The 12600-nt window shown below is 42.3% G+C and overlaps 2 protein-coding genes and 1 non-coding gene across 3 annotated transcripts; all 3 read right to left on the bottom strand.

The window, feature by feature from the left end:
* Window positions 1–1869: 1869 nt before the first annotated feature.
* LOC147918920 (uncharacterized) lies at window positions 1870–3323 on the bottom strand. Its single transcript, XM_087503783.1, has 4 exons — window positions 2403–3323; window positions 2265–2353; window positions 2057–2144; window positions 1870–1980 (listed from the first exon to the last, which is right to left on the bottom strand). Exons 1-4 carry the CDS (start codon window positions 3321–3323, stop codon window positions 1870–1872), a joined length of 1209 nt encoding a protein of 402 aa, XP_087359909.1.
* Window positions 3324–3966: 643 nt separating this feature from the next.
* On the bottom strand, window positions 3967–5422 carry LOC147918919 (uncharacterized). The gene is made up of 2 exons (XM_087503782.1): window positions 4811–5422; window positions 3967–4581 (listed from the first exon to the last, which is right to left on the bottom strand). Exons 1-2 carry the CDS (start codon window positions 5420–5422, stop codon window positions 3967–3969), a joined length of 1227 nt encoding a protein of 408 aa, XP_087359908.1.
* Window positions 5423–8051: 2629 nt separating this feature from the next.
* On the bottom strand, window positions 8052–8158 carry LOC147918918 (small nucleolar RNA R71). Its single transcript, XR_015594236.1, has one exon. It is a non-coding gene; the product is annotated as a small nucleolar RNA R71 (small nucleolar RNA).
* Window positions 8159–12600: the final 4442 nt, after the last annotated feature.

The raw sequence follows: 12600 nt of genomic DNA, 5'->3' as shown, positions 1-12600 counted from the left end.
TATTCGGGCCCATGAATTTCACATGGCCATTTGTTATTACGCTAAATCAGGGGTATATGTGAATTTTTAAAGGTGCTATTTTTTTTTTTTTTTGTTAAAAGATAATAAAGGTGCTATTTGGATAATGATTTTACCCCCTAACAGTAAAATTTATATTTGTCTTTTTAATATTCCACAACAAAAATCCACAGAGATTCTTTTTTTTTTTTCCCATAGTTGGATGGGAATATTTCGTTTTTGGTTAATCATTGGTCAACTCCCTAAATATTTAGATTAATGTGTACATATTTATATAATTAGCCTAGATCTCCTGTACTATGACTATCTTTAAATGGATAAACTATATATTAAACCATAGGAATGGACAGAAATGACTTAATAATTACAATAGTGGGAACAAAAGCTAAATATGGATTCGATATTAATATTATTCTTGGATTATGTCATTTTTCATTACACATATTTTGAAGTAATATTTTCATTCATCCATTATGCGTTGTAATATCCGAAAATTGAGAATTTTCGCTTTAATATAATTTTCTTAACTTCTGAATACTTCGAAATTTACTTGTCAACAACCCCGTTACGGTCTACATCATCGTCATGCTGATCCCATTTTAAACATCGGCTACTTGTTTTTAACTCTTTTTTCTCTTTGCTCAAGATTTGATTTTAACCCTCGTAAGGTATTATTTTATATGCTGAACTGATAATTACCCTAATTAATATACATATTCAATTAAAGATTAATCATATATTAATATAGCCACATATACATCATTTAGATGCATACATAGTCATTTTCTACTACAATACAAATAACAAATGTTATAGATGCATAAGCATTATCACTTCCATTCAAACCCGCATGATATATGTTGTTTAAGAAAATCATGAAAAAACTAGATTACGACAAGTTTAATTGATCAAGTTAAGTTCAGTTTTACTTTTAAGCTAAGCACATGTTAAAGCAGTATTTGAATTGTGCGACAATACATGGAATGGGATTATGGGAATATTTTGATGGAGTTGGAGGAGACATGACAACTTGAAAGAGAATTGTGGATGGATTGTCAACTTGCATGCGGATCTTTTTCCCTTGATATTTTTATTAGGCAGCAAGTAAAGTAAAAACATGCACTTTCGAAACCTTGGACCCATTTAAACATGTTCATGCATATCTATATGCACATTGGCATATATACGTAAATGTCTAACGTACGTACAGCAATGCTGCATTGACAATGCATATATACTATATATATATATATATATATATATATATATATATATATAAATCTTTCTTTTTCTTCTCACAAGAAAAGTTTGTAAATATTTATGTTTAATTATTTCATCTGTAAACCCACCATTGGCATATTTACCATTGAAAATGTATGCATACTATATATATATATATATATATATATATATATATATATATATATATCTTTTTTTTTTGTTAAAAAGGCATTTAATTAAACTTAAGAAAAACAAACAAGATTTTACAGGGTCACAGCCCAATTAAATTGAAAAGATACAGAAGCCCAGCTGGGTAGAGATAGTAAAAAAAAAAGTAAAACCTAGTTAGAAGAGAACCACAACTTAAACCAGTAGTTGTAATTGAACCAAGAAAACGGTTGAGCTCGCAAACCACCCCAAACCAACTTCAGTTATTACCACCCCATGTCTGATCGGTGAAAAGTTTGATTTCTCAGATCACATCAGAATTAGGTTTTTGGCGATTAAGATATCATCCGCGCAGAGTTAGCGAACCAATGATGGAGAAGATCAAGAGAGAGCGACAGGTTCGTATCACGAAAGCTTGAGGCTCTGTTCCAGACGATGTTGTCAATATGGTGAAGTAGGAGATCAGAGGATTTGTAGTTGTTTCGATGAAGCCGATGGTTTCTCTCCGTCCATAGCGTGTAGATTGTAGCTTGCCAGGCCAGAAGGAGGAATTTCTTTAAGACCCGAGGCCCCCTGAATGATAAGAGACTCTAAAGCATCACATACCACGATCTGGAGGGGGTGAATAAACACCATCCCGCGACATTACGCCACACCAACCAGCTAAACGAGCAGTCAAAGAAAAGATGGTCCCGACTCTCCGGTTCGGTGGCACATAGTAGGCAACATGAATCGACCTGCAAGCCCCAGTTCAACATTCTATCACGAGTAGGGCATCTATTTAACACAAACAACCAAGTGAGGAACTTATGCTTTGGGATTTCTCCAGAGATCGACACAATACTATACCAAGGTACAGTCGGTAACTTCTCCTTAAAAGCAGAACAAATGTTTCCGGTTGTATGAGAATCTTTATGATGATTATCGATCCACCAGCAGTAAGAATCTGATTATTGCAGTAGGGTAATACTTGAGAGTTCAATATGCACATTAACCAGTGTATCTGACCTTGCAGGTGGTAGCCTCCAAGCCCCACGTCTCCATAAGTCAGCAAGTCGAGTTCCACGAGGGATGCCTATTTGATAGAGTCCGACGCCTGAAAGATAAGTTTCCATTCTTCCTAGTTTACTCCAATGATCTGTCCAGAATTGACAATTTGTTCCATCTCCCACTTTCACCATTATCCATGGATAAACTGAATCTCTGATCTTTAGAAGCTTGTTTGTTAACCATGAATATTTACTGTTAGGCTTAAGAGTCCAGAATTTGCTGAGGTTATCCGACAGGACAGCTGCTCTAAACCAAGTGACCCAAACCGATCCTGACCTAAAGAATAGAAGCCAGATGAGCTTCGCCATACAGGCTTTGTTCCAGGTAAACAAATCTCGAATTCCCAGCCCTCCTTCACAATTCTCTGCTGTGACTATTGTCCATGCGACTCTTGCTGAGTGGTGACCCTCTGTGGTGCCTTTCCAAAGGAAGGCACTTGACAGTGAGTTTAATATCCTAATGCACTTCTGTGGCAGGACAAATCCAGAACACCAGAAGTTAGAAATGCCAGCAATGACCGAATTTAGCATTTGGAGCCGGCCAGCAAAGGAGAGAGTCTTAGTAGACCAAGCATTAAAGCGACTCTTTACCTTTTGTAGCAACGGAGCACAAACTAATAAGGTGAGTTTCTTAGTGCATAGAGGTAATCCTAGATATCTAATTGGCAGTTGTCCGTGACTAATGCTAGAGATTGTATGGATGTGATCTATCTCAGATTGGGAGAGGCCTGAAGTAAAGAAACTAGTCTTTGGCAAACTAATAGCTAGACCAGAGACTGCTTCAAACTCTCTTAAGACCTGAAGAACATTTTGCACTGAAGAGGCGGATCCATCAGTAAAGATCAACAAGTCATCAGCAAAGCACATGTGGGTTAGTTTTTGTTTTTCACATTTGTGGTGATATTTGATCTTACCCTCTTCCGCTGCTTTGTCCAAACAGGCTGAAAGACAATTCATGGCAAGGACAAAAAGATAAGGGGATAAAGGATCACCTTGCCGCAGGCCTCTGGCACCTTTAAAATACCCGTGTACAGTCCCATTAAACCCAACAGAGAAAGAAGGCGTGCAAATACAGGCTCTAAGCCACCTAAGGTATAATTCTGGGACTTCAATACCTCTAAGGCAGCTAAATATAAACTCCCAATGAACAGTGTCAAAAGATTTTGCAATATCCACCTTGATAGTAATTCGCTTTGCACCATTCTCCTTGTGATACCCATACTAATTCAGCAGCTAATAAAGTGTTTTCAACTAACAACTATCTTTGAATAATTGCAGTTTGGTTTGGCTGCACAAGATCAGGGAGAGCAGGCTTTAGTCTCGCCACAAGTAACTTTGACACTACCCTTTAGAAGGTGTTTAGACAGGATATGGGCCTAAAATCCAAGATCATTGAGGCGCATGAGGCTTTGGGAACTAGAGCAAGAATAGTGGCATTGACCGCTGATGGGAGAAAAGCCGTGTGAAAGAACTGGAGGATACTCGAGGTGACCTCTGGACAAATAATACCTCAAGAAGCCTTGTAAAACGCTGAGGTAAAGTCATCCGGTCCTGGAGCTTTGTTAGCATTGAGTTTAAAAAACACAGTTTTTATTTCCTCCACTCCTGGTATTCTGACCATTGATTGTTTCAGTTCAGGCGGACAATGATAGCTCAAAATACTCTGAAACAAATTCATCGAAGCGCTAAGTGGCTGCAGGAATGCTGGATTTAGCAAAGACCGGAAGTGATTGACAGCTAAGGTGCTCATCTCAAGAGGATCATCAATGACAGCTCCTGAGACAGAGGTAAAGGATCTAATTGCATTAAAAGCATTCCGCATTTGCATAATCTGATGGAAGTAGGCGGTGTTTAGATCTCCCTCTTTTAGCCAGTTAATTCGGGATTTCTGTCTGAAATAAGCTTCCTCTATTTTCCTGAAAAAATCCCATTTTGATAGAATGTCTTGTTCTTGTTGGAACATAGCAGGGGTGGGATTCACCAAAGCTTGGACCTGCACAGATTGAAGCAATAGGTTAGTCTCTCTCACTCGTTTTTGAATATCCGAGAAATTCTCACGCGAAAGTGTTTTTAAGTCACTCTTTAAAGTTTGCTGCTTAGCACTCAAAGTTGACAAACATGTTTCCTGAGAATGCAGAATTCCGGCCAAGTTCCAAGTAGTATCAACCGTGTGGAGAAAATCAGGGTGTTTGGTTAGAAAGTTGAAGAATTTGAAAGGCTTTGTACCGGCTGAAGGAAGGGGGGGGGGGGCATAAAGGTTTAAAAAGGCATGGAGAATGATCAGAGATCTCAGGGGCTAAGAAAGAGACAACACTATTGGGGTAAATAGTAAGCCAATGATTGTTTGCTAATACTCTGTCTAGCTTCTTTGCAATGGGATTAGAAACACTTTTGTTGGACCAGGTGAACATGGATCCTTGAAAGCGCAAATCAAATAACTCCAGTTGTAACATGCAGTCCCTTAGCTCCAGCATACGAGAAGTTAACCGATTGACATCAGGACTAGAGTGCTCTGTGGGGTGAATAATTTGGTCAAAGTCACCACACAAAATCCAAGGATTAGAGTCAAGCATCAGTCTCTGATGAAGCCCCAAGAGTTCACACCAAAGGTCAGTTCGCTCTTCACCAGTGTTAGGCGCATATAAAACTGTAAAGAAACATCTATGACCACCCTGAATGGCGATTTTGCAGGTGAGCAGGTTTTTGGATTGGTGAATGACTGTAACTGCAGCCGGTGCTTTCCAAATGACAACAATTCTACCACTGTCATCAGAGTTGTGGTTTGAGGCGTAGTGCCAACCAGGACAGGTAAGACTCATAACACGGTTCAAGTTAGGTTCTCTTATATGGGTTTCAAGAATAGCACCAAAAATTGGCTTATGAAAATTTAGCCAAGACACAAAAGGCCGATGCTTATCCGGATCATTAAGACCTCGAATATTCCAACAGACAGGTTGTATATACATGGGAAAGAAAAAAAAAGGTTTAGGAACTAGTAGAAGCATCCTCCTGAATAGGAAAATGCTTCTCAGAGATAGAAGGTGGGGAGTCTAAAACCATTTCAGTAGGTGGAGAGGTGACAAAATTTTTAGAGTGGGGGTCAGTTTTTTTAGTGGACGATGGTACTGGGGTTGAATCAGGTGCAGGGAGAGAAGATGGAACAGAAGAGAGTGGCAAAGGAGGCTTAGCTAATACATCGAAAGGATTGTAAGTTGCTATTTGGGTGGGGGTCAAGGTGGAATCGTCGTTAGAGGGGATGGACACTTTAGTGGCTTTTTTAGGCTGATGGGAGGAGGAACTGTGTTCAGAAAATGGGGCAGACTGGCTACCTGATAAGGAGTCCGACGAACAGCCAACTAAAGTTGCACTCTTTGGAGGGGATCCAGGCGCACTTACAGGTGGAGCTTTTTCTTTTGTTACAGTAGCTTTGACTGCAGTTGACAACACTCTGATTTACATGTTTTTAGCATCCTTTTTTGTCCATATTTTGCATTGTTCATATCTCTAGCTTAGCATTTTTAGACCATTTACTGTAGGAATCAAGTTTTAGAGCATTTAGGGTGTTGCATTTCTGCATTTGCATATATTGGATGAAACAGGTGCTAAAGAGCCAAAAATGGAGAAAAACAAGGACAACTCGAGCATGTAGGAGCCATCGAGCTACAAGAACAAGTCCGAATCCCAACACAATCGAAGAGGATCCAAGAGCGCGAAGAGCAACCCGAAGATCCACCCGAGGAGTTACCCGACCCAAGCCTCGTGTACCCCATCGAGTAGACCATCGGGCAGGTCTGGGAAGCTAGATCAAATGGGTTTCCATATATAAACCCCCTCTTTCCCTACCTCGCAAACGAGCTCGCTGCAGACCCTCAAACCAGAGATCGAGAGCTTCTGTGAGAGAACTGAGCGACTCAACATTTTTTCTTGTTTTTGTACTTTTAATTTGTAGTTTTTCATAGATCTTTTATCCCTACTCTTTTCTACTCTACTCTATCTTTTACATAATCTCATTTTCGTTTATTTCCATGGCTTTATCATTCGTTTCTATGTCCGAGTAGTGTAGCAAAGTTTCTAGGGATGGGATAGATGATTAGGTGTTCTTGATCGGTTAGGGTGCTTTAGTTGATTGTTATGATAGATAAATTTCCTTCTAGGTTGATGTTCTTAATGCGGTCAACAGCGTTTACAATGCTACAGGCCGAAAGGAGTAGATAAAATGCTTGATTAGGTCAATGCTAGAGGTATACTTAACTTTGAGTGACAAAATCAGATAAGTCTAAGTGTAATGACAAAAACGAATTGTTCTTAATGCCTGCTTGTTCATATTGCTAGTGCGACAGTGTGGTAGTATGTTCAAGGTTGATTGTTACTAGTACGACAGTGTGGTGACAAGGTTTTAGAGGTTCATTGTCTAGGAAATAATTGCTTGAGGCATGTAAGGCATCTGTATTGGTCTAGAACACTTAGGATTCGATTACCCCCATCCTTAGGAACTTTCATATTTCATTTCTTGCATTTTCCTTACTTACTCGACCACTTACCCGATCAGGTACACGATAACCTGCATCGAGTAATACCTCAAGCTGTTCATAGTTCACTTGCATACTCGATCCTGTACTCGATTGCTTGCATCGAGTGCTTAGGTCGTGTGGTTTACTTGTCTATATTCTTTTACTCTGTTTATATTAGGACTGTTAGAACCAAACCCCCTATTGCTTGGCTTGACTTGCTTGATTGTGATTGCATCCTATCTGCTAGCAATACACAACCATTTGGATTGATAACCCTTTGTACTACAACTGCATAGGGAATTGATACCCTTGGTGAAAACTAGTCTATCAATTTGGCGCCGTTGCCATTTGGTTGTTTTATTTTGCTACGTTTAGGATTTTAGGACTTGCTAGATCAAGTTCGTTTGTTTATATTTGTTTCGGATACTGACTTGTTTGCTTCGCCTTTGTTTGTTTTGACTCTCAGGTACAACCCGAGCACCCACCCGACCCGTCACTCGATCACCTGGATCGAGTTGATCCTCGAGTACACACTCGGATACTTGCATGTGCATGCAAACGCGATCCAGAGGTAGCCAGAACCTGAGTCCTTTCATCGACAACATCGACAGACCTCGGCTACTCAGACAACAACAAGTTCAACCGGAACTAGCAACCATTGAGGAGACGATGAATAATGATAACGGTCCACCAGCTCCTCAAGCAAGGACCAACATAGGAGCAGGAGATGCTCCGACTACTCACACTCAGAGGAATGGCATTGTGCCACCAGCTGTGTAGAACAACAATTTTGAGATCAAGAGTAGTCTCATCCAGATGATACAAAGCAACAAGTTTCATGGACGGCCAATGGAGGACCCATTGGATCATCTGGATGAATTTGATAGGCTCTGTAGCCTAACTAAGATATCTGGAGTCAGTGAAGATGGATTCAAGCTCAGGCTTTTCCCATTCTCTTTGGGAGATAAAGCACACATCTGGGAGAAATCATTCAGTAATGCTTCATTTGTCATTGAGATAAACCACTTGGGAAGCGTGCAAGAAGGCATTCCTGGCCAAATTCTTCTCAAACTCCAGAACCGCAAGGCTGCGAAATGAAATTTCCAGCTTTGTACAGAAGAACAACGAAACGTTCAATGAAGCTTGGGAACGTTTCAAGGGGTACACAACTCGATGTCCACATCACGGATTCAGTAATGCTTCATTGCTGAGCACACTATACCGAGGAGTAGTGCCCAAGATACGGATGTTGCTGGACACCGCAAGCAATGGTAACTTCCTCAACAAGGATGTTGATGAAGGTTGGGACCTAGTTGAGAACTTGGCTCAATCTGATGGCGACTACAATGAGGAATATGATCGCTCTGTGCGGTCTACAGGAGAGGAAGATGCCAAGTACAAGAGGGACATGAAAGCCCTCAATGACAAGCTCAATCAGCTCCTCAACCAGCAAAAGCATGTACATGCTATATCAAAGGAAGAGCAGTTTCAACAACAAGATGGGGAGACTATGCAGCTAGAGGATGTTAACTACATCAACAACCAAGGAGGTTACAACAGAGGGTACAACAACTTCAAGCTAAACCTGACCATGCCTTACACAAACCCGATGAAGCACCCGATACCCCCATCGAGTTCGCCTTCGCTGGATTTGCTATCCTTGATGCACACAGTCCTACACACTCAGAAGACAGACATGATTAACATTAATGCACGCTTTGAAAATCTCGCCTGTCGTCTATCAGCCAATTTCCAAGAACTGCATAAACGATTTGACGCATTGGGATCCACAATCCAGGTGATTACAGATAACTCGGCTTCCACATCATACGGTCACACGGCGTCTGCAAAGGCGATCGCCTTACGCAGTGGCCGACAATTACCCCCTCGAACAGCACCACCGGACATCATCGAGGATAGTAATGTTCAAGATGGGGAGGATCTCGGTGAACAGACCACTCCTGCTGAACAACAGAGCCACTCATCCGATGCTCAATCCGATCCTCTACCCGACCTCACAACTCGGACAGGTGATTGGGTTGACCCTCCAGTACCTTTGCCTCCTGCAAACAACCCGGGAAGCGAAAAGCAGAAAGAAAGGAGATTCATTCCCCCACCTTACAAGCCACCTCTGCCATTCCCTGGACGATTTCGCAAGGAACTACTGGAGAAGTACAAAGCATTGTTCGAAAAACAGATACAAGAACTCGAACTTCGCATGCCCCTGATGGACGCTTTCACTTTGATTCCCCCTTACCAAAAATTCCTGAAGGATGCAGTTATGGAGCGGATCAAGCAAGTACAGGGGATGGTTACACTCAGTCATGATTGCAGTGCGATAATCCCGAGGACTACCGCACCTAAGAAGCTCAGTGACCCCGGATCTTTTACCTTACCTTGCTCGATTGGACCGTTGAAGTTTGGAAGATGTCTTTGCAATCTGGGAGCATCAGTCAGCTTGATGCCACTCACTGTAGCTAAACGTCTCGGATTTGAGAAATTCACCCCTACCGACATCTAGCTGGTTCTGGCTGATTGAACTACGAGGTCGCCAAGAGGAGTTTTGGAAGATCTGCCGGTCAAAGTAGGGTCAGTAGACGTACCAACCGACTTCGTGGTGTTGGAAATGGATGTGGAGCCAAGGGACCCGCTTATCTTAGGACGACCATTTTTAGCCACCGCGGGAGCAATGATTGATGTGAGGAATGGGAAGATCGATCTGAAGCTTGGGGAAGACCTCACTATGCAGTTTGACATCCGGGAGACTATGAAAAAACCTACAATAGCTGGGCAAAACTTCCAGAAAGAAGAGTTAGAAAGATTGCGTGATGAGTCGTTTGAAGAGATAGCGATAGGGCATTGCTTGCAAACAGCACTGACAAATGATGGTAAGGAGGGATTCATGTGTCAAGAAACGGAGCTCTACAAAGAGTTGCTTGATACTTATCTAGATGTTATCGAACCAGAGCTAAGTGAGAACGTGAGGAAAGCTGACAAAGAGGAAATGGTACTAAACGAAAGAAGTCAGGACAAGTTAGTCGTAAACTCCTATGTCATGTCCTGCAGTTTCTCGACACCAACCTATCCGAACACCAACTCGATCACCCCATCAAGTAGAGTGATCGGGCATCACCTCGAGCGGCAACCCCAAATCACGGATGATTGGCTGGAATCTAAGGCACCTAAAGTGGAGCTGAAACCTCTTCCAGATGGGCTAAGGTATGTTTTCTTAGGACCTAATTCGACCTATCCAGTAATCGTTAACTCTAGCTTGCCTGAAAAGGAGTTGAAATTGCTCTGCACCCAATTAAGAAATTATAGGAAAACAATAGGCTATACTTTAGATGATATCAAGGGTATATCACCTCATTTGTGCACCCACCGGATAAAATTTGAAGATGAATCGTACTCTAGTATAGAGCCTCAGTGTCGCCTAAATCAAAATCTGAAAGAAGTGCTCAAAAAGGAGATTCTGAAGCTGCTCGATGCTGGAGTTATCTACCCTATCTCCGATAGTACTTGGGTGTCCCCAGTGCACTGCGTTCCAAAGAAAGGAGGGATCACCGTCGTCAAGAACGAGAAAGATGAGCTAATACCCACAAGGACAATAACTGGTCATCGAATGTGTATTGACTACAGGAAGCTCAACGCAGCCTCAAGGAAGGATCATTTTCCCCTACCTTTCACAGACCAGATGCTGGAGCGACTGGCTAACCACCCTTACTACTGCTTCCTAGACGGGTACAGTGGATTTTTCCAAATGCCGATACATCCTGCTGACTAGGAGAAGACAACGTTCACCTGTCCGTATGGGACTTTTGCCTACAAAAGGATGCCTTTCGGTTTATGCAACGCTCCCGCAACTTTCCAAAGATGCATGACGTCTATCTTCTCTGACCTAATAGAAGAAATGGTGGAGGTTTTCATGGACGATTTTTCGGTATATGGAGACTCTTTCTCATCATGTCTGTCAAACCTCTGCAAGGTGCTCAAAAGGTGCGAGGAAACCAATCTAGTGTTAAACTGGGAAAAGTGCCACTTCATGGTCCAGGAGGGGATAGTTTTAGGACACAAGATCTCAGAAAAGGGGATAGAGGTCGACAAGGCCAAGATCGAAGTAATGGTCCAGCTGCAACCCCCTAAGTCAGTAAGAGATGACAGAAGCTTTTTAGGGCACGCGGGGTTTTACAGGCGATTTGTTAAAGACTTCTCTAAGATCGCACGACCTTTAACGCGGCTACTTTGCAAGGAAGTGGAGTTCGTTGTCGACAAAGACTGTTTAGATGCCTTCAACAAGATAAAGGAGGCCTTGGTGAGCGCACCAATAGTTCAAGCTCCTGACTGGGACCATCCCTTCGAGATTATGTGTGATGCTTCAGATTACGCTGTAAAAGCAGTACTGGGTCAGAGGATAGATAAAAAACTCCATGTGATCTACTACACTAGCAGGACCATGGACGATGCCCAAACGAGGTATGCCACAACTGAAAAGGAACTCCTTGCTGTGGTTTTCGCGTTCGAAAAGTTCATAAGCTACTTGGTTGGTTCTAAGGTGATTGTCTACACAGATCATGCCGCCCTACGGTACATTTATTCGAAAACAGACACCAAACCTAGGCGCCTCAGGTGGATCCTTCTTCTGCAAGAGTTCAACATAGAAATCCTGGATAAAAAGGGGATTGAGAACGGAGTAGCAGACCATTTGTCCAGAATGAGAATCGAAGACCCACTCCCAATCGACAATTCGATGCCCGAGGAGAGACTGATGCACATCGCCTTCTTGGAAGAAATGAGCCACACGATTGGGCACACGATAGCCCACTCGATCCCTGAGTCAACCGGGTCGATCGAGTTGATGGCAATCGAGTCAGCTAAACTCCCTTGGTACTCAGACTTCGTGAACTACATGGTGTGTGGAGAAATCCCCAAAGACTATGACGCCCACAGAAGGAAAAAGTTCTTCAAAGATATAAATAGCTACTACTGGGACGAACCTTATCTCTACAAGAAAGGTACAGATGGCGTGTTCCGAAGATGTATAGCAGAAGAGGAAGTCCAAGGGGTATTGGAGCACTGTCATAGGTCCGCCTATGGAGGACATTTCACAACCTTCAAAGCAGTCCAAAAAATACTCCAAGCTGGTCTTTGGTGGCCAACGATGTTCAAGGACGCACAGCTCTTCATAGTAAAATGCGAATCGTGCCAGAAAATGGGCAACATAGGTCGACGGAACGAAATGCCTCAGGAGCCAATCTTAGAAGTCGAAATCTTTGATGTCTGGGGAATAGATTTCATGGGACCTTTCAACCAACCTTCGGATGGGAACATGTACATCCTAGTGGCAGTCGACTATGTGTCCAAATGGGTGGAAGCAACCGCCAGTCCGACAAATGATCACAAGGTCGTAATAAAAATGTTCAAAAGCATTATCTTCCCCAGATTTGGAATCCCAAGGGTAGTGATCAGTGATGGAGGAACCCACTTCATTAACAGAGTTTTCGATGGCTTGCTGAAGAAGCACGGAGTCAAGCATAAGGTCGCAACAACTTATCAGCCACAAACCATCGGATAAGTAGAAGTGAGCAACAAACAGATTAAAGCGATACTAGCCAGAATTGTAGGAATCACGAAAA

The sequence above is a fragment of the Camelina sativa genome, chromosome 20 (assembly GCF_030686135.1).
Source record: "Camelina sativa cultivar CO46 ecotype springtype chromosome 20, ASM3068613v1".
Taxonomy (NCBI): Eukaryota; Viridiplantae; Streptophyta; class Magnoliopsida; order Brassicales; family Brassicaceae; genus Camelina; species Camelina sativa.
Note: the sequence above shows the minus strand (reverse complement) of the source record. Positions and strands in the feature narration are given on the sequence as shown.